At 45.2% G+C, this 22,110-nt stretch overlaps 1 protein-coding gene across 1 annotated transcript in view; it reads right to left on the reverse strand.

Annotated features, from left to right (window-relative positions):
- Positions 1-1,030: 1,030 nt before the first annotated feature.
- The window catches only part of GDF11 (growth differentiation factor 11), a 47,377-nt gene continuing 26,297 nt past the window's right edge, over positions 1,031-22,110 (reverse strand). The window contains exons 2-3 of the mRNA XM_048487611.1: positions 15,979-16,352; positions 1,031-1,561 (exon numbers count right to left, since the gene is read on the reverse strand). Coding sequence (XP_048343568.1) covers positions 1,181-1,561; positions 15,979-16,352 — 755 coding nt within the window. The 3' untranslated portion in view covers positions 1,031-1,180. The remainder of the gene's footprint in view (positions 1,562-15,978; positions 16,353-22,110) is intronic.

The raw sequence follows: 22,110 nt of genomic DNA on the forward strand, positions 1-22,110 counted from the left end.
AATAAATAAAGTTTCCTCAACTGCATCCTGGAAATACCCCTGTTTTGCAGGTAAGGAGTCTTTCATGTGATGGTTCAAACGAGGCAAAAAAAAAAAAACAGGTCTGGAAGAGGAAAAGAGAAATTGAGACCTTTGCCTTGACAACATCATATCTTGTGGTCCTTAACTCACTGCTGTCAAAATGCTTTCATGGTGGGGTCCATACAAAACTAAGGAACAGGGTTTATATTTTTCTAAAGGAGCTGTAGAACCATTGAAAGTAGATATAAGGGGCACTGAAACTAAAGAGCTGGACTCGTGTCCAAGGCAGCTATAAGCAAGAATTTACCCTCCAGTAAGACAGCTTCTCAAAACCTTTCCAAGTCTCAGATACGGCTCCATTCCAACACCACCCTCGCAGCCCCATGACCCATAGAAACGTTCCAAGTTGTTCCCATTTTCAATTTCTTTGGACTCTCCTATCTCTCCAAGGACTCTGTCTCTCAAAAGGCAGGCAGGTTCAAACAACCCTAAATTCCCACCCCATCCACTCCTACCCCATAATACTTCAAAGCAAAATACCAAATGTCCCCCAAGCTGGCTGGTTCCCTTCTCCTTCTTTCCTTATCTTAATACAAAATATTTACCTCTTCCCCCCCCCCCCCCTTTATCTCTATAGCTCCATACAACATTTTATTTAACTTAACAATCACAATCTAGGAAGCTTTCGCTGTTTGTAAACGGGTTGAAAAGTCTCTCTCTTTCTGATGAACTTTTTTTTTTTAAACATAAAACTATTTTTGCTCCCAGTTCAAGAGAAGAAGGGGGTGGGGGAGAAAGAGAGAATGCCAGTAAAAATAAAGCTTGAGCAGTGACGGGTCAAACAACGGGTTTCGGAGAGAGGAAGAAAAGAATGCTCGTTTCAGATCTGCCTCGGGGAGGAAAGTATTGATCCAAGCCAGCTCATCCCATCTCCAGCAACGTGATGTCTGTTTTGATTATTGCACAGTGCATGATGTCAATTCAGAGATTCTCAATACAAACTCTATTCATCTTGTTCTTTTCTCGCAATTATTTTCTCTGCGAAAATGTTTTTTTTTTAAATGCTAAAGGACGGATTCGTCAATGTCAGGGTGCATCCTCGAAGTAGGAATCCGGGGGAATCGGGGAAAGGGGGGGTGATAGGACAGGCAGGGGGGGTTTAAGAGCATCCACACCTGTCGACAACCATGCCAGGGATTTTGCCATAGATGATCTGCTGTTTATCGTTGAAGTACAGCATGTTGATGGGGGACATTTTAGTTGGGGTGCAGCAGGGCCCGGCTGAGCCCCGGGGATTCGCCTGCTGCACCAGGTGGGTGTGGGGATATTTCTGCATGAACATATATTCACACTGGCCTGAACAGTAGTTGGCTTTGTACCGCTTGGGGGCGATAATCCAATCCCAGCCGAAGGCTTCGAAGTCAACGGTCAGTGGGTAGCGGCAGCACCGTGACTCAGTGGAGTGTTCATCACAGTCTAGGCCCAAATTCCGCCGGGACCGTTTGTTGTTCTCCAGCACGCGCAGCTCCATGAAGGGGTGCTGGGGGGTGGGATTGGAAAAGAGAAAAACACAAAGGTATGAGTTTGTAAAAAGTCGACTTGCCCACTCTGCAAGGGATGACCAGCACAAAGGGAAGGGTACAACCCAAAGGGCAAAACTTTGCAGCATGTCGGTTCCGCCCAAATTAATCTACCCATAAGCCATCTACCCAGAGGTGGGATCCAACCAGTTCTCACCACTTCTCTAGAAATGGTTACTAATTTTTCTGAGTGCTGAGAAGGGGTTACTAAAGCAACCTCCCTGCCCAATAGGGACTGGAGGTGCATGTGTGCGGCGGCGCCACTGTTTGAATCCCACCACCATCGGAACCTGTTATTGAAATTTTTGGATCCCACCACTGCATCTACCTCTTTTAGCCCTGTCTACCCCACGCCCGCATTGTTTATCCTTTAAGCCAAGCTTATTCATCTGTCCAGTTCGGCTCAGCCTCATCCGTCTACCCAGAGAGCCAGGGTGGTGTAGTGGTTAAGAGCAGGTGGATTCTAATCTGGAGAACCAGGTTTGATTCCCCACTCCTCCACATGAGTGGCTGAGGCTTATCTGGTGAACCAGATGTGTTTCCTCACTCCTTCATTCCTGCTGGGTGACCTTGGGCTAGTCACAGCTCTCTCAGAACTCTTTCACCCCCACCTACCTCACAAGGTGTCTGTTGTGGGGCGAGGAAGGGAAAGGAGGTTGTAAGCCACCTTGGGTCTCCTTATAGGAGAGGAAGGTGGGATATAAATACAAATTCTTCTTCCCCTTCTTCTCCTTCTCCTTCTCCTCCTCCTTCTCTGTCCTTCTAAACCAATCCCTCTTTCCTCCAATCCTACATCGCTTATTGTAGCATCCAAAAATTTATCCAGTTCCTAGCAGTAGCCCTGAATATTGCTTTTTCCCCTCTGAAAAGGCAAAGGATGGTGATTAACAATAAAGAACTATTATCATTTATAGATTCCTTAAGAAACTGCAGGTCTGCTAAGCAGGAGAGAAATGAGGTATGGAACTCTGACCCGTCAGCTGCTGATAGGAAATGAATAAACAAAGATGAGAGGTGGGACATCTGACTCAACAAAGCAATCGATTTGTAGGCAGTGTATGATTGTGTGAAATAAAAGGGGCTCCCATCATAAAGAATATGGAGAGTAGATACCTGTCAAAATACAGCGGTTTCTGACCCTCCCACATCCTTGCTTTGATGATTTTATCCCACTGTCTCCAAACTTGGGACCTAGGAATAAATCTCCTTCTGATAGTTTGACTGATCCTGGGCTTGGACTCTCTCATACACAGTAGAACACACCAACAAAAGCAACAGGGTTTATTGCAAAGATTAAAGAAAAGGTTCAGGCTTAAGCATAAGGACAAGCAACTGCAATAACATAACAAAATCTAGCTTCCTGACACACACCTACTGTCTCCAAATCAGTCTAAGTAGCAATGCAGCAGGTGGGAAATTCAGTAAGATGGCACCTTTACTGGTCCTGATGGTCTTATTGGGATGTGCTTGGCGACAGTTGTGCCAGATGATCATAGGCCAACTTTACAGGAAACATGACCCTCTGACCAGTATAAGCCAACCAACCAGGGGCGCCTGGGGCAAGCCTAAGCGCTTTCTCCCCACAGCTGCACGCTGCCCCTGCCAGCAGGGCATAGTTGAAGGCCAGCAAGTGGGGTGAACAGGCTCACCTCACACCCAACCTCCACTTGGAGGGGGGAAGCAGCAGGGGACCGTTTGAGCCTGGCTGAGGCCAGGTTTGGATCCAGCTGTACACTAGGGGCATACAGCGGAACCTCGGTTTTCATTGCCTTCAGTTTTCATTGGTTTCGGTTTTCATCGATTTTTTCAGTGAAAAATTAGTCTCGGTTTTATTTTTATTTATTTATTTATTGTTTGGATTTATAGGCCGCCTCATCCCCGAAGGGCTCGATTTTCATCGATTTGCATTGATTTGCATTGATTTGGATTTATAGGCCGCCTCATCCCCGAAGGGCTCGATTTTCATCGATTTGCCTCAGTTTTCATCGATTTGCAGTAAGGTGCAGGGGTTTGTGGAGAAAAATCAGCTGGACAAAGCTGTTGCAGGCCGTGTCTGCAACTTGTTTAATGCCAATGTCTTGCCCCATTTCAGACACATCTTAAAGAGGCATCAGAAACAGACCTCTTTGGACAGCTGTCTGGTGTGACATTAGTCTACTGGCGCTGAAGCTGGTCCTAGTGTTATTGTTTGTTACTGTTTTCAGCATTAAACACTATGTTTATTCACCAAAAATGTGTTTTTGGTATGTTTTTTTGGAGTGCCTAGAACGGATTAGTTGGATTTACATTGATTCCTATGGAAAAGTTTGCTTCTGTTTTCATCGGTTTCAGTTTTCATTGATTCTTTTCGGACGGATTACCAACGAAAACCGAGGTTCCACTGTATTTACCTAACACAGTGCCTGGGGCAAGCCTGTATGCTGCCCCCCCCCCCCAAGCTGCACCCTGCCCCTGCTAACAGCCAGTGAGTGGGGCTTGCTCGAGTTCACAATATCCACGTGGAGATATGCCCCACCCACCTCTCCACTCAGAGGCTGGATGTGGGGCTGGTCACAACATTCAAAGTACAAAAGAAAGTGATATTAAAATGGTATAGAACCCCCAAACTGTTGGCATACATGATAAAGGGATTTAGTCCAAAATGTTGGCATTGTGGGGGGGGGGGGGGAAATGCAATCTATATACATATGTGGCTGGAATGTAAAGAGGTTAAATGATTATGGGATCAGGTTATAGAGTATATAGAGAAATATGTAAAAGTTAAGATAAAGTAAACATAGACCTATTGTTCATGGGTATAATGGAAAATAAAAGTATAGAACAGCGGAGAAAAACACTTTATAAAATGATGATAAGAGCAGCCCATGCAGTATTTGCGCTGGGATGGAAAGACAAAAGGATATGGACAATACAGAAATGGCTAGAATATGTATGGGAACAATTACAATTAGAAGATTTCGAAATAATGTCAAGGAACCAAGTGTGGCACAAAAAACAAATGGACATGATGAAGATTTGGACTGAATTCGTAGAGAAGCCGGAATCAATGAGGACAGATGGGAGAAGAGAGAAGAACGGATGAACCTGCTGCTGCGCACTTAAAGAGAAAAAAGGAAGAATTTTGGGGGTGGAGGGGGTGGAGGGGAAAAAAAGGGGGAAGCATATTATAGATGTAATATAATAATGAAATATGTTTGTAAGAGTGATCCAAATATACCAATTAAAGAAATAAAAAACAACATTCAAAATACAATAATAAAACAATAAAATCAATATCCTATTTAAAATATAAGTCTACGGACTTTCCAAATGGGATGTTGTTGAGCTTTCTATCCACCAAAGGGTTGGTCGCGGGAACTTCATCCACAACCTTGGCCCAGCTCAACCTTGAGGATGACTCTGTACAGCTTCTCCTATGTCCTGCCCTCCGGACTTCCAAAGATCCGCATGTGAACTCCGCTGGAATCCAGCTAATCAAATTTGCTATAAAATTTAATAAACTATGGTTGAATGGGCTTAAACACCATAGAAACACAGATAGTCTTACCCTGGTTAACTCCATGGGTTCGAGTGTGATTGATTATATTTTAATGTCCACCCTATTTATATCAGTTTGTTTACTTCTTTTTTTAGTATTGGGGACTGCCCTGTACTCCAGTGATCATCTACCACTAACTCTAACTGGCATTTCAAACAAGGTTGGGAGGCTGGCAGGGACACCTTCTTTGACTTACCCAAGTTCCTATAAGTTAACATGATGTCTGCCGGGTAGCTTAGCCCAGCCTCAGAGGCTTCTGCTTAGCTCTCCCTATGATAACTCAAATTAAAAGAGGGAATCTATAATAAGGGCTGCTTCCCCAGAACTGCAGGAATATGTCAATTTGAACAACTAATTATTGTCTTAGTGCAAATTTTACAATCAATTTCCTTGCACCCAAAACCCGGGAAGGCCTCCAAACAGCAATAGCAACATGGTTTGAAACCATTATTGCATTGAACTTTCATCAATACAATTTGTGGACTTTATAGAAGGTAACGCAGAAGATATGGGGGATGAGAAGCTACTCAAGCAGCATCACTCTGGCCAAAAGAAGAGGAGTTCCCGGCAGCGGTTCAAACCTGAGTACGTTGTGCAGGGCATATCGTGGAACGGCGCGCGGGCACTGTAACTGTAACATGGCGGGTTGCGGCAGCGAAGCAAATGCGAAGTGCCTCAACCCTATGGCAGCGCATGCCACCACATATTTCTCTGGCTCGCTGGCGCAGTTGTTTTTCCGGCGCGCCAGTAGTAGAGTTTTACTGTTTCCACCCCAGCTTCAGCTGAGTTACCCGGAAAATGGCCTGCGGTTGGCTTCAGGAAGTGATCAATTTAATTAATGGTTTAAAAAGAGGCAAAGCCACCTGGCCCAACCGATGTAATGCCTGCAGTATTAAAATCTTCTCCAGAATGGTGGTAGGCGGCACCCAGCCTCACTACTCACTTATGTTAACAATTGCTGTACAGGCGCCTATGCCAAGCGAGTAGTTGCTGCTATAATTGTCTATATGCAAAAAGGGAGACACTACCAAACCTTTCGATTACCCATTTTGTCAGATGCCTTTCGATCACCGACCGGTGGCATGCGCCAGAAATTCCTCGCCTTGAAACTTTGAGAATTGAGGATCAGACAAACAGGAATCATTGGTCCAGATTCAGGAACAGGCTTCAAGCTATAAAATCAACACTTGATGCATTTTACATCGCCTGGCCAATAAATATGTGATTTCATGCCAACCAGCTTTTTTGTTGCGTTTTTTAGATTTAAAAGGGGCGTTTGACTGGATTTCAAGAGAACTACTCTAGAGCAAACTCTCAATGCGGAACATTGACCTAAGATTGTTGTTTTTTTCAGCAAAACAATTTAATACGCGGCACCCTAGCTGGCAAAATCAGAGGTGCCCCGAATACTGGGCCCTTCACATCTAACATCCCTACCGCTAGGGGAGTCGAAATAAGGGCTGCATACCACTGGCCCCTGTTTTGTTTTAACATGCTCAGCGATTTGGTGCCTGTTCTTTTAAAGTTCAGCGGACACTTTGAAACTAATACTCTAAACGTATCCTATGCCTTGCTTTTATCGCGGGGCGATGCAACTTTCCTCTCAGCCGCCAAGGTTGAAAACACCTCACCAGCCTTACCGGATCTCTGTAATGAATACACCAAAGGTCAAATGAATTGGTAAATCAATTATGAGAAATCTAAAATCGTGGTGTTGGCGAGGCGATTCTCTCTAGACAGGTAGCGGACTATTAACATGAAACCTATGAGAGGCGAGTCAAACAGTTTCAATATTATCACCGGGGATTACTCTTCGCGAACAATCTTAATTGGGCGATACCGCAGGAAGCTAAGCGCTTGATGCAGCCAATAACAACGCTTCAGCCGTTCTGCGCTTTTTCCAGGAATTGGGCCGCCAATATAACCGTCAAGCGTTGAAAGTTTTCAATGCCAAATGTGGAACGAAACTCCTTTATGGAGCACCCTATCTGGATAAAAGCCGGTAGAGACAAAATCTTCCGGCCAGATCTCTGATCCCGTTTTTTTTTACAAAATCATGGGCCTACCTAGCTGTAGCCTTTATGCAGCCCGACTATGCTTGGGGCTTGGGCAAATGTCCCTCATCATAAGAACATAAGAACAAACCGGCTTCGGATCAGACCGAAGTCCATCTATTCCAGCTATCCTGCTTTATACGCGGTGGCCCGCCAGAATTGCTTGCTGGGAGCTGACATGTGGGATGTGAACGCGTGGCCTTCTGCGAAGCTGGTAACCAGATCCCACCTGGTCATTTAAGGCATTTTGCAATCTCAGATCAAGGAGGATCAAGATTAGTAGCCATAAATGCGACTTCTCCTCCCATAAATCTCCTGTCCAAGCCCCTTTTAAAGCTATCCAGGTTGGTGGCCATCACCCACCTCTTTCGCTGGCGGCATATTCCAAACACCAATCACGCGATTTAAGTGGAGAATTGTTTTCCCTTTTATTAGTCCTAATTCTTCCCCCCAGCATTTTCAATGGAATGCCCCCTGGTTTCTAGTATTGTGACGAAAGAGAGAAAAATTTCTCTCTATCAGCGGTATCTACCACATGCATAATTTTGTAGACTTCAATCATATCGCCATCACTCAGCCGCGCTCCTCGGGCTAAAGAGTCCCAAATGCCGCAGCTATCTCCTCATACCAGGAAAGGTGCTCCAGTCCCTCAATCATCCTTGTTGCCCTTCTCTGCACTTTTTCTATCCTCATCAATATCTTTTTTTGCGAGGATCACGGCTGACCAGAACTGGACACAATTGCGCCAAGTCGCGGTCGCTGCACTGCTTTATATAAGACGCTGTTCGATAATCTTTGCGGTTTTCTTCTCATAATTCGGCACCACAATTATTTCCCAGCATAGAGTTTTGCCTTTTTTACAGCTGCCATGCATTGAGTTGACATTCCCATGCGACTATCTGGCAAGGCGCCTAAATCCCTTTCCTGGTCACCAGCGGCTGATAGCTTTTGACCCCTGTAGCGTATTAGCGAAGTTTGGATTTTACCTTTATGGCGCATCCGCTTTTGCATTTTGCTGACATTGAACTGCATTTGCCATTTCTTAGCCCGCTTTCACCCTGAATTTATCGGGATCGGCTTGGAAGCTCTTACGCCCAATCCGGCGGTTCTCTCCACCGCCTACGCTTAATTTGGTATCATCTGCAAACTTGGCCACCACCACTACCCACCCCTACTTCCAGATATTTTATGAATAGGTTAAAGAGCACTGGTCCCAGCGGATCAGCGGGGACACCACTCCCGACGTCTCTCCATTGTGAGAACTTCCGTTTTTCACCCACTCTTTGTTTCCTGTTTCTCAACCAGTTTTTAATCCGCGGAGGGCTTCCCCTCTTTATTCCTTCATTGCTGGAGTTTTCTCAGCAGTCTCTGGTGAGGAACTTTGTCAAAAGCTCTTTTGGAAATCGAAATGAACAATGTCCACCAGTTTCACCCCTGTCCACATGCCTGTTTACACCCTCAAAGAGCTCTAGTAAGTTTGTAGGAATTTGGGATTTGCCTCTTCCGCAAAAGCCGTACTGACTCTTTTCTCCAGCAGGTCTTGGCACCATCTAACATAATTTTATCTTTAATGATAGATTCTCTTAATTTGCCAGGAACAGATGTCCGAGCGAGAGAACGGCGAATTTCCCGGATCCCCCCTGGATCACTTTCTTAAAGATTGGTGTGACATTGTTACATCCTTCCAGTCTTCAAGGGACAGAGCCTGATTTCAGGGATAAGTTGCATATTAAAGTGAGAAGATCAGCAATTTCCCATAGCTTGAGCTCTTTTAAAGAACTCTTGGGTTGAATGCCAATCTGGGCCAGGGGATTTACAGTAACATTTAGTTTATCAATGGCTGCCAGAACTTCTTCCCTGTCTACCACTATCTTCGCTAGATTCCCTCGGATTCGCCTCCTAAGAAGCTTGGTTCAGGTGCAGGAATGTTCCTCACCTCCCTCTTGGGTGAAGACACTGGATGCAAAGAATTCATTCAGCTTCTACTGCAATCTCCTGTCATCTTTTAGCACACCCTTTACGTTTCCTCCTTTGTCATCTAACGGGCCTACCGCTTCCCTTGCTGGCTTCCCTGCTTTTGATGTACTTGAAGAACTGTTTGTTGCTGGTCTTGATGTTACTGCAGCCACGCGTTCCTCATGTAATCCTTTTTTGCCTCCCTTCTTTACGAGCTGCTAACTTGCTTCTCTTTTGCCACCATTTGTGTTCCCTCTCATATTCTCTCATCAGTCAAAGCTGGACTTCCATTTTCTCACAAAAAGACATTTTGCTTTTTTTTTCTGATAATTTCCCTCAACACTCTCTTGTTAACCATGGTGGCTTTCTTTTGGACTGGGTGCTGCCTTTTCTAACTCCTGCGGAACACATTCCAGCTGAGCTTTTTTTATAACTGCCATGTTTAAAATAACCTCCAAGCATCCTGGATAGTTTTGACTTCCTCTTGCATTTTCCCTTTCAGCTTCCCCAAGCACTCATCCTCCTCTCATCTTTGAGAAATTTCCGCTTTCTGAAGGCGAATGTAACTACATTAGTAGTTGCCACTTTCATCTCAGACATGCTGAGATACTGAATCTGACAGCATTGTGGTCGCTTCATTCCCTATCGGGCTCAATCATAACACTGACTTCCTGCACCAGGTCACTGTCCCATAGAATTAGATCTAGGATCACCTCTCCTGGTTGGTTCCACAACCATCTGCTCTAAGCCACAGTCATTTAGCATATCCAGGAATGCTTTCCTCTCCTTACTATGACCTTGAACATGCATTTTTCCAGTTGCTTATATGGGGATAAGTTAAATCACCCATTACCACTACATTTTTGTTTTTGTTGGCCTCTCTAATTTCTTTTTTTCCATCCTCAGAAGATCCTCTTGTGCACTTTTGGTCTGGGGGACAAGTAATATATTCCTAATATTAAACTGTCCTTCACCTCTGGTATTGATATCCACAGTGATTCTGTAGGGGAACCAGCTCCCCTTGCATTGTCTATTTTATGTGATACTCTATGCTTCTCTTTGATGTAAAGGGAACAACTCCACCCCCCCCAATGCGCCTTGTCCTATCCTTCCTATAGATTACCTGTAGCCTGGTATAACAGCATCCACACTGGTTCTCCCTCATTCCACCATGTCTCTGTAATGCCCACTATATCAAAGTCCCTCCTTCAAAACTCTGTACTCACAAGCTCTCCCATTTTAGGTTGAATGCTTCTACTATTAACGCATAGAGACACCCTGTATACCCTCTGTCTCTGTCCTTTTTTACACCTGTGGATTTATGTGTGTTAGCTACCCTCAAAGTCTTTTTTTTTTGTAGACACCATCATCCCGCTTTGTCACATGCACATTGCTTCATGTTTCTACGGGCTTGGATGTGGCTTTTCGATTTTAGAAAAACCTCCCTCTCTGTCACCGCATCCTCATAGATACTGTATTCCGAACCGAAGTCACTCTCAGCTCGCTTGCCTGAAACTTTCTCCCAGTGATCAGTTTAAAAGCTGTTCTGCCACCTTTTTTTTTTTTTTAATGGATACCAGCATCTACCTGGTTCCTCTTTGGTTAGAAGATGAAGCCTGGGTCCCGTTTGTACAAGGGCCTGCCTTGTCCCAAAAGGTTCCCCAGTTCCTGACACAAATCTGAAACCCTCACCCTCTACACCCACCACCTCTCATCCACGCATTGGAGGACCTCACTGTATCTCCCAGCGTTTGCCTATAGCTTCAAGCCTCTTGGCGTCTGAAACGGGTAGCATTTAGGAGAATGCCACAGCATGGAGGTCCTGGACTTCAACCTGTTTCCTAGCAGCCTAAATTTAGCTTCCAGAACACTCCCGGCTACATTTCCCCAATGTTGTTGGAAAGCCAATATGGACCCACAACTGCTGGACTCCAATTCCCCAGCACTGTCTAAAAGCCTATCTAGACGTAAAACGTGAGCATCGCGGCAACCTTCTACCCAGGTAAGGCAAGTCACTCATGCGGTCATCACGCCTCTCCAGAAACCCTAACTCTCTACATTTCTAATGAGATCGAGAATCACTCCACTACAAGGAGCCTCCCCACTCCTCCCTGAGGGGTGCATCCTCAGTGCGAGAGGATAGCTGATCACCAGTTAAGGGAAGGGATCCCATCTAAGGGAGCATCTTCCCCACTCCTGTGACTGGCACTCCCTCCGTCCCTAAGACCTTCATTCTCCATGACATCTGAAGAGATGTGCACCTTGGGAGTGGGGACCCGGCTGTTAAGTCCCTGAAAGCCTCGTCTGCATCTCACCCTCTCTGTCTCTTTCAGCTTCTCCAGGTCTGCCACCTTGGCTTCCAAGAGAACGCACACGTTCCTTGAGTGTCAGGAGCTCATTGCAGCGATACGGAGCACACCTACAACTTCCTGTCCTAGTGGGCAGATAGTCATACATGTGACACTCTAGTGTCACAAATCACTGGAAGAAGCCCCTCCCCTGCTGGCGACTTTCTGCCTTCATATCTGATTTGTTTCAAGATATTTAAATCGGTAAATTAAGCTTTTAGTCAGTGCCCCCCTTGGAGCTATCTTGCATGTACTATCTGTCAAATATGTCCTTATTAATTCATTAATAAAACAAAAAAAATTAGAATTCAAAATTCTTGGCGCCTTCTATTTAAAAAGCCCCACCTCTTAGGACAAAGAGGAAGACAAGGGAATGAACTCTGTTAACCCCTATTAAAACTACCTTCCAGATTCGGCAGCCTTAGCTCACGGGAGCGCGGGGAGAAAAAGAGATAACCCCTGTTAAAATACACTGTTTTAAAAGCTGTGGCTTTGAGAAAAGCCCTCCAAAATGAACACCAGCAGGTCACTCTGCTCTTCCTGGCCAAGTCTTCTTCCCACTGCTGATGGCCAAGTCTTCCTGGCCAAGTCTTCTTCCCACTGCTGATGGCCAAGCACTTCCTGGCCAAGTCTTCTTCCCACTGCTTCCCACTTCTTCCCACATGTTACAATGGCTTGGCTGAGAACTATCAAATATTGGCTGTGCATCCATTTTTCACAAGATCATTCTAGTTTAATCCACTCGATGCTCTCTGATTTGGTAATTCCCAGATGGATCATGTTGGTGGAAGAAAAAATTAGCGCTATTGGCCTCCCATTAGAGTCACTTTACTCTTTCACTCAATTGGAGGCCTATAATTGCCTGAAAATCAGGCTGCTGGAACATGAATTACTGCTGTATGATAAGCTAAAGCAAGGGAAAGCATGCTCTCCTCCGTCTGCTTATCTCCTCTTGAACAAGAACATGCAGTCAACTATCTTTTCTGGCTTACCAATCCAAGGCACAGAAGAGCAATAATCTTGGCTCATTTCAATTTAATACCCTCTATGCTCCGCCAAGGTGAATTTTAGCGTATAGATAAACAAAAGAGGGCTAATACCCATGCAACTCAGGCCAGGATTGAGACTTGCTGGAGCACACTTGTTTCATTGTGCAAGATTTACCAAGATCAGAATGACCCAACCCATCATTACTTCAGCTCCTATATACAATAATTTAACTGATGTTCTTAGGATTCCTTTTAATCTTAGATAATCTTGATCATTACTTTTGCGAAAGCGTAGCAAAATATCTTTTAAAGATTATAGGCAGCAACTCTAGATGGATACCTAAACATTAGATTGCTATCATCATAACATCTTTCTTTCGCTATGTTGGTTACATTAACTATTTGCTTCTGGTAGCAGTGCCTACCTCTGCCAGTAACCTGTGGATTCACTGTCATCTTAAAGTCGAAATAATCTGTGGGTGATTCTTAGAGATAATAAGTGATTTTGTTATGGGATTACCAGATGGTGTGACAATTGAAGGCTGTAACGATCGTGATCTAGTCGAATCAATTGTTTGCCCATTCGCTACATCTATCCGCTTGTTCCTGTGTGTTTGGTTCCACCCCAACAAACTCTGTGTGTTATAGTGGAGTGGTGATACTGTATGTTTTTGTGATGCCTGGTTTCTGTCGTTGGGTCCTCAGTGTGGTCATAGAGAGGTGTATGGGGCCGCGCACTTTTGGTAAGTTCATTTTGGACTACACTGTTGATGAGACTCTGAATGTTTGTTACCTTTATCTGATAACGTGAACGTTGTTTTATTGTAATTTGGAATGCCAATAAAGGCTTGTCTACTTCTACTTCTAGTCTTGGTTTCTGGCTCCGTGAAGCCAATAATAATGAAACCCAGGGGGCAGGGCAGAAAGGAAAGGAGTCCAGCCAAGTTGAAATACCAATGCTGCCCTCAACCATAGACCTGCTGGAACAACGCAGTTTTACAGGCCCTGCGTAAATCCCGGGTCTCATTTGAAAGAGCATCCCACCAAGCTGAGGCTAGAGCCAAAAAGGCTCTGGTTGAGGACAACCAGACGTTTGTTGGGTCAGGGACCACCAGTAAGATGTTGTTTGCTGAGCATGGTGCTCTTGGGCGATGTATTGGAAGAGGTGGTCCAGCAGATATGAAGGTCCCAGATCATTTAAGGCTTTGAATAGCACTGACACCTTGAACGTCATCCAGTACTCCACCTAAAATCAGTGCAGCTGGCGGAATATTGGTTGGAGCTGTTCTCCCTGTGGTGTCCCTGTAAGGACTCATACAGCTATATTCTGAACTGGCTGTAGTTTCCAGAGCAATCTCAAGGGTAGCCCCATATGGAGCAATTTACAGCAGTCTAGTCTGGTAATGATAGCTGTATGGATTACCTATGTGGCAGGTTATGTTGCCTCTTATTACAAAACCACACACATGCTATAACAAAGTTAATCTGTCAAATCTCATTATATTATTAAGAAAAATGAAATCTTCTAACTGAAATGGCTGTTTGCATAAAAGAATGGCAAAGCCCAGCTAATTCTGTAGTTTATGTATCCAAAAATCTATAGCTACAACATGCAGACCTTGCTTCAGTAAATCACTTAATCAATTAGTGCTGCTTCACGATATTGTCTCTTGCTGGGAGCAAATATTTTGCTAAATTCTGAGACTCTGAAAAGAATATCTTCATTTGACATGCCCCAAAACTTTCACAAATTGTAATTCAGCTTTCTTATGATCGTGTTAATAATATTTGACAATTTTGAAGATCTGAAGCAGGATTAACAGTGAAAAAGTCTGAAATAGGATTGATAGAAAGAAATATTGGTGGGGGAGGGAAGTGTTAAGTGTCAACAGCTGCATCTGACATAACACAGGCTACTGTCCCCTAGCTATTCATTAGTAGTAGAAGAGAAAGAGTCTGGATTTATATACTGCCTTACAAGGTGGCTTACAAACTCTTTCCTCTCCCCACAACAGACACCTTGTGAGGTGGTGGAGCTGAGAGAGTTCTGAATCAACTGTGACTAGTCCAAGGTCACCCTGCAGGAATGTAGGAGTGGAGAAACAAATCAGGTTCACCCAATAAGAGTCCCCCACTCATGTGGAAGTGTGGGGAATCAAATCCGGTTCTCCAGACTAGTGCCAACTGCTCTTGACTGCTACACCACGTGGAATATTTATCTGATACCAGTGATACCAAAATGCACAATCTTTTGAAGTTCACTAAAGACTAGCAAGGTCACTATTAGCATAATAGTCTTGGGGATGAGAGTGAATGAGGGAAGGAAGGTTCTCACCAGGAAAGCCAATACCATGTTCTGATGTGAAAATGGCCCTTGACTCCATTTTCACTAGCAGAAGCAGTAATGCCTCAAGGAACCAGCTGGGGGCAGAAGCAGTTACTTCCAACTCCCTGAAGTATATGGTGTGGTTGCCATTGCAGGCAAACAAGTAGGGATGAAAGGGAAAGCTCTGTCCACTCTCATCCCAACATCCAAGGCATTGCAGACATGCAGCAAGTGAGGTTCTGGAATGGACCTAGGTCAGTGGTGGTGAACCTTTGGCACTCCAGATGTTATGGACTACAATTCCCATCAGCCCCTGACAGCATGGCCAATTGGTTCGCCACCACTGACTTAGTGAATCAGGTCTATCCCATCACTGTACACCACGCTGTCCTTTTCCACTGCTCCTTCATCTCTGTGACAAAGAAACATGGGCTATTATATACCCGGACAGAATATTAGAGACATTTCAGTCAGCAGTGATTTTGAAAGAAGGTACCTTCCCTTAAACTCCTGGCTACGTTCTACAACACAGCTTGTTCTGATGCTATGGTAGGTCACTGAGGCCTGCAGTGATGAGAAGAATATATCCGAAGTTCCTACTGCTGACAAAAAAATACAGTTTTGGGGAGATTTTAGAGAAGCCTGCAGATCTGATTTATAAGGTTGCTAACCTCCAGGTAGGTGTTGGAGCTCTCCCAGAATTTCAACCAATCTCCAGGCTACAGACACCAATTCCCCTGGAAAATACGACAGCTTTTAGAGAGGACTGTACGGCATCACAACCCTACTGAGTTCCCTCCACCTTCCCACGTGATCTGCCCCCAAATCTCCGGAAATTTCCCAACCAAGAGTTGGCAACTGTGTTGTGTTAGGGCAGGGGTGGGCAATTATTTTTTCCATGGGGCCGCATAAGAAACAGAAAATATTGTGGAGGACCAGGCCACCGGAAACGGGGCGAGGCGGCAGAAAGCCCCGCAGAAGCCGACAGTAGGGCAACCAGCTACTGCGGGGCTTTCAAACTCTCCTCCCTGCCCAGCACGGCAGGGGGGCCGATCCGGGGTCATCCGGACAAGGCCGGATGTATCAGCAGACCGTATAATGCCCAGGTCTGTGTTAGGGGTTAGGAAGGAGGAAGAAGGGGGCAAAACATGTTCCTGTTTACCCACCAGACCTTCAGCACCAGGGCCAAGTGAGGTGACAGCCAGGTCGTTCCCGTTCGGATCAAACGCGTTGATCTCGATGCCCCAGTTGTTCTGTGGCTGCTTGAACCAGTTCTGCAGCACATGTTTGAAGTCAATGCTCTGCCAGTGACCAATGCGAGAGTTCAGGTCAATCTTGAGGGAGCGGATCCGGATGTGGCGGCTGCCGTCCTCTGTCACTGGCTTGAGGCGCAGGATCTGTAGGTACACCGTGGAAGTATGCTGAACAGGCCGCAGGTAAACCCACAACTGTGCCTTGACCACCTTGGTGAACATAATCTTGGGGCTGAAGTTGAAGAAACAACAATGTGGGTTGCCTTCAATCTGGACAACAGGGTCCGCTGGCGGAGAAAGACAGAGAAAGAAGCAGTAAGCAACCTTTTTCCCCCCACAACCCTGGGTTCCCGGTGCTGTCATAACGTGCTGCTGCCAGAGAAACAATTCACACGAGCCCATTTACCACATAACTGTCGCATCGCATGATACCGCATTTGTGTGAAACAGTTTTCACTGTTCAGCTTTCAAAAAAGGTTGTCTTCCCAGGGCCTATATCATCATCACACCATATAAGTCAGTAAGACTGGGACGTGCGGAGATGACTCGCTACCCGCCAATCACTGCACACCCGCAGCTTGGGAGTGAGGTGCGGGGCGCTGAAGGAACTCCAACGGCTGAAGGAACTCAACAGCTTTCTTTCCATCAGGTCTGGAAGAAGGGCCTCTCTTGGCGAGGTGTAGGCAGAAAGGAGAGCCTGATCCTGGCCGTGCTCAGTTCAGCACGCAGTATGCTTGTTTGACACCTGTGATCTAAAATAATGCCTCCCCCCACGAAAACTGCATGAAGAGCTGAGTTCAATTATGTACTTTATTCAGTAAAAAGGCAGGTAGTCGCAATGCCTGCAGTGCAAACATCCCAGGAGATCTTCACAAAATGGCGAGCGCAACATAGCAGGCAAGCAGCAAATCACTGGCAGGAGAAAGTGGAAGTAAGCTCTTCTTGCTAATTTCTTTCTCTCAGTTTTTTTCTCTCAGCAACCTTACAATAACTTATTTAAACAGATCCTACCTTGCTACTGTACCCGCCACCAACAGCTGTCTTACACCTGTTGTATTGTTTAGCACAGGGGTAGGGAACCTGCGGCTCTTCTTCCCTTGCACTGCGGCTTCACGAGCTGAGCCGCCGGCCCCATCCTTGCCCGCCCTGCATGCAGCACGGCGGACGCATCCATGCGCTTCTCAGAATGAGCGGAGTAAAAGGTAAAAAAACCCAATATATACAGTGCTATCTTTATTTTAAATGTCAAAAATTATTTGTGGCTCCAAGTGTTTTCTTTTCCCGTGGAAAACGGGTCCAAATGGCTCTTTGAGTGTTAAAGGTTCCCTACCCCTGGTTTAGCACAATGGGCTTTATTGCTAGGTATATCCTTCAACTTACGAGCCCCTGTGGCACAGAGTGGTAAGCTGCAGTACTGCAGTCAATGCTCTGCTCACTACCTGAGTTCGATCCTGACAGAATAGCCAGCTTGTGAAGGGTAAAATGTAGGTGACTGCGGAAAGCAATGGCAAACCACCCCGTTAATATAGGCCCTATATGCAAATCTTTTTAAATGTTTTGCGGCAAGAAATAAAATGTTTCCTCTATGGAGTTTCATATCCCCCCCCCTTACATTCTGAAAATGTTTTATTGCCCGCCTCAAAACGTTTTAAATGAATCCCTTTTAAAAAATCATTCTTCAGCCTGAAACATTTCGAAAAAATTTTCATTTGCTGTGAAATCTATTTACCACGTTTTCCATGCCTCTGTGCTGTCCCTAAACTTTCTTGTCTGCACTATTTTATCACATTACTGAGGTCCCCCTTGCCTGTTTATTTTCATCATTTTGTGTGGGTTTAAAAAAATGGGAGGGGGGTAGAATCTTCAAGGAATTATGAGCTATGGAGGATCGCAGCAAAAAGCACTGAAGCATCAATTCAACAAATAACTCAAAAAGACCCTCACGGCAGCCATGGATCCTTTCAAGTGGGTGAACGTGAATAAATATCATGGTGAAGGTGGGGACTGGTGGGTTATACAAACATTTTAGGGGATTTGTGCAGAAAGGGCCTAGCAAACATCGTGATGTGATATTCAGCCTATGTTACGCCGTCTGCAAATTGAGAGCAAAGTCGAGTTCAGGATCATTTCACGGGATATGGGTGCTGTGCTGGGCGCCCATGCCTGGGACCCAGCACTCCCGGGACCGCCTTACATGCCATATGTCCTGACATGGACAATCTGCTGGTGGTGGGTCACGCCCCCCCTCAGCCGATGACTGGCCTCCGCCGGGCCAGGGCCTTTATTCCCTGGGGGAACACTCTTCCTCCACCTGTCCGAGACACCAGCCGGGATGCGCGTGTTCCACTTGAGACACCTGCAAGACTGAGTTGTTCCACTTTGGGGCCTTTTGGGAGGCTTCAGCTGCTGGTTGCACCCCCTTCTCATCTCCTTTCCACATCACAGGTGCCCTAACCCTCCATGGGACCCACCGTTCCCCCCCCCCCCATTTTTGGGGAGGGTTTTTATGTGGGTTTTAATTGCAGGATGCCGCCAGTGGTGCATGTGATTGCTGCTGTGCAAAGGAATTTTAGTATTTACGGTTTTAGAACCTTACATGCCCATTTATTCATAATTTTGCAATTTGTTTGCATGTGCTCAGCTGGTTTTACATTGTTTTTCACATTATATTTCTTACTTGCCCAGAGCCCTTGGAAGGTGAAGCCAAATGACCCATTTTACCACTTGAGCCCAGAGCCAGGTAAAAGTAAGTAAAGTAAAAGTAAGTAAACAAAAGTAAGTAAGAAATAGAAATAAATAAGTAAAATAAATGACAAATAAATAAATAAACCAATAAATAATATATCACCCCATGCGGCACCACTGGCAAAGCCGAGATTATCACAGAGAGGAATCTTTACCCTTTTATTCTTCAACTGATTGTGAGACATTGGCCGAACAACTAGAAAGTACTGCCTAATAAGAGAGAAGTGTGGTTCCAAGAAGGGATAATTCCAGCCAATGGCCCATTTACTCACTGGGGTTTCACCTGGGTTTCCTTAATAATGCCCATCAGCAGAGCTACAAAATGAGCCATCTGGCACCCATAGACTAAGAAAGGATTTGTTATTCCAGTTATTTGTTATTCACCCCCAAAGAAGGTGCCCCATCCCCCATTGTTTTCAATGGGAGCTAATAGTAGATGGAACTTTCCTTTTTTGAGGAGTCCATAACACCGGGGCGCTTGGATCAAACTCCATGTGACCTTATCTGGTATCATCAGGTTAATTTTCCTGCCGATGCCAGTCGGGACTAAAGGTGAAGTTTGGTTGGGGGGTCCAAAGTTCCAGAACCTCGAAAAGGGGTGCCCCCATCTCCCATTGTTTCCAATGGGAGCTAATAGTAGATGGGGCTACCCTTTTGAGGGTCCATAACTTTGGACCCCCTTAACCAAACTTCACCAAATCCGGGAGGTATCATCAGGAGAGTCTTCTAAAGATACCATGACATTTTGATGCTGCTAGCCTAAAAACTACACCCCCTGCAGGCCGGAAACTGAAAAAACACTAAAAGTATAAAAAACACTAACGAACATGGGGGGGAAGCAGCAAAACTCCGATTTTGCACCGGGCTCCATTTCCCCTAGCTATGCCTCTGCTTACAGTTCACAGGAAAGTGGTACACCACTTGGCAGGGCTGCCAGCGGCAGGATTGCACCATCCGAATAGAGAGGCTGGAAGCCGAGCCATAGAACAATAAACTTGTCCGCGAATTTTGAGGTCACACTTTGATCCAAAATACTCAAAACCTCAAGTTGCTAAAGTCCATTCAGGTCTCACAAAGCTTTTTGTCCATCAATCATTGTGTTGTTCTTCGAATAGAACAACGTTCTCAAATTCCACAACGTTCTCAAAAGAGATTCTTAAAATCATGTAAAGACAATTCAGACCTTCATTTGGGAGTTTTAATGCGGCTCTCTTGCAAATTTCAGGGGCATAGCGTGAATCGCGTACCGTTTTTTGCCATTCCAGAACACCATCAATTTATGCCACATTTTACCACTTTTCGAAGTACGAATCTCTATATAGAGATGATAATCCACATTAGGAGTGTGTCAAGCAAAGAATCAGGGCAGGTATGATCTTGTATTTCTGCCCTACAATCAAACCTATGTCAGCATTTATAGTCACATAGAGTAAGAGGCACCCACAACTGGGACCTATCATCTCTCACATAGCACTAAGCTACAAATATTGCTCAATTAAGTACTGAGATAGAATAGCCTCTCAGCTGGCCATAGATCCTCCGGCTCACACTTCTGAGGTAGAACACAAAACAGAAATGACCCACAATGATTTAGTGTACTGGGTAAAGATGCCTCAGTCAGACACAGAGGGGGGAAAAACGCAACAAGCTGAAAAAAACCCGCAGCAACATCTGCTAGCTGTTGTGCTAGAAAAGGTTGCACCATGAGAGCCATGTTAGAAATATTTCATTTCTCCCGATAAGGTGTAGGTCCTGGCTCACCCAGTAGGAGGCAGATTTTCCAAAACAATCCTGAAAAAAAACAGAGCAGGGGCAATCCTTTCCTGTTTCTCCTACCTTTTAACAGGGAAGGCAGGCTAAGTTTGGGACAGGACCAGTGGTGGGATCCAAAAATTTTAGTAACAGGTTCCCATGGTGGTGGGATTCAAACAGTGGCGTAGCGCCAATGGGGCTGGGCGGGGCACGACGGGGGCGTGGCCGGGCATTCCGGGGGCGGGGCATTAATAATTTCTCTTTTACTGTAAAAAACTCTTACTGTAAAAAAAAAGTTCCTAATTTCCAGCTGGTATCTTTCTGTCCATAATTTAAACTCATTATAGCCAGAGTCCTATAGTCTGCTGCCAGCAGAAACAACTACTTCTCACTCTAAATTGACTGCCTGTCTTACTTATGACACTTTCAAATGCTGTAATTTTACGTTTCTAGAAATCAAAAGAAGGATACTGTCCTTAAACAAGGAACTTTACCATATTTCTAAAACATGTTTTTAAAACAGGGAGAATTATCCCGTTTTCTACCTTCGCTAACCAGCCACATAGGAAACAACAGGACTTCATTATTTTTGGACCTAATGGAATTTCTAACGGAAAAGCCGACCCAATTAGCAACCCCCTCTCGGCACACACAAATAATTAGTAACCCACTCTCGGGAACTGGTGAGAACCTGCTGGATCCCACCTCTGGACAGGACAACTTTTGGAACCTTTCCTCTGAGATATCTTGCCAAGGAAACAGCACTGGTTACATGTGGTTGCCAACTTCCAGGTGGTGTCTGGAGTTCTTTCAGAATTGCATCTAATCTCAGGATGACAGAGATCTGTTCCTCTGGAGAAAATGGCAGCTTCCAAGGCTGGATTCTCAGACATCACATTCCTGCTTAGCACCATCCCCTTCCCAAATTCTACTATCCTCATGCTCTGCCTCCAAATCTCCATGAATGCTCCAGTCTGGAGTTGGCACCCCTACTCAATCGTCCCCTTGACGATACATCTATTTTTACTCAGGCCTGATCAGGCATCAGAACTTTGCTACCATTTTCCTCCCTCACCACTCGTTTCTTAGACACTCTGCCACACTACTTGGCCGCTACTAAGGTTTAGATGTTACAAGGTGCCAATTTTCCCCCCTGTTTGTTGGTGGCTGGCTTGTTTTGTTTGCCCTCAGCGTTCTGTTCATCATCAGCCCACCATTCAGCACTTGGCTAGTACTAGGCCTTTTTGGCACTAGAATTTTGAATCTTTTTAACTCTCGGCACTGTTCCAGTTGGCCTACTATTCAGCATGCAGTTATTATTCGGCCTCAGGCCTAAGGGCACCAGTATTTTCCTGGTCTTCTTTTGTGGTGGTGTTTGTTTTGAATTTTTTGTTCTATTTCACTTCTTACCAAGCTAGTCCATCATTCCATGATCAACGGCTTTTCACCTTAAGGCTTATGAAGAAGAGAAGAAGAAGAGTTTGGATTTATATCCCCCCCTTTCTCTCCTGTAGGAGACTCAAAGGGGCTGACAATCTCCTTGCCCTT

The sequence above is a fragment of the Sphaerodactylus townsendi genome, linkage group LG03, assembly GCF_021028975.2.
Source record: "Sphaerodactylus townsendi isolate TG3544 linkage group LG03, MPM_Stown_v2.3, whole genome shotgun sequence".
Lineage (NCBI taxonomy): Eukaryota > Metazoa > Chordata > Lepidosauria > Squamata > Sphaerodactylidae > Sphaerodactylus > Sphaerodactylus townsendi.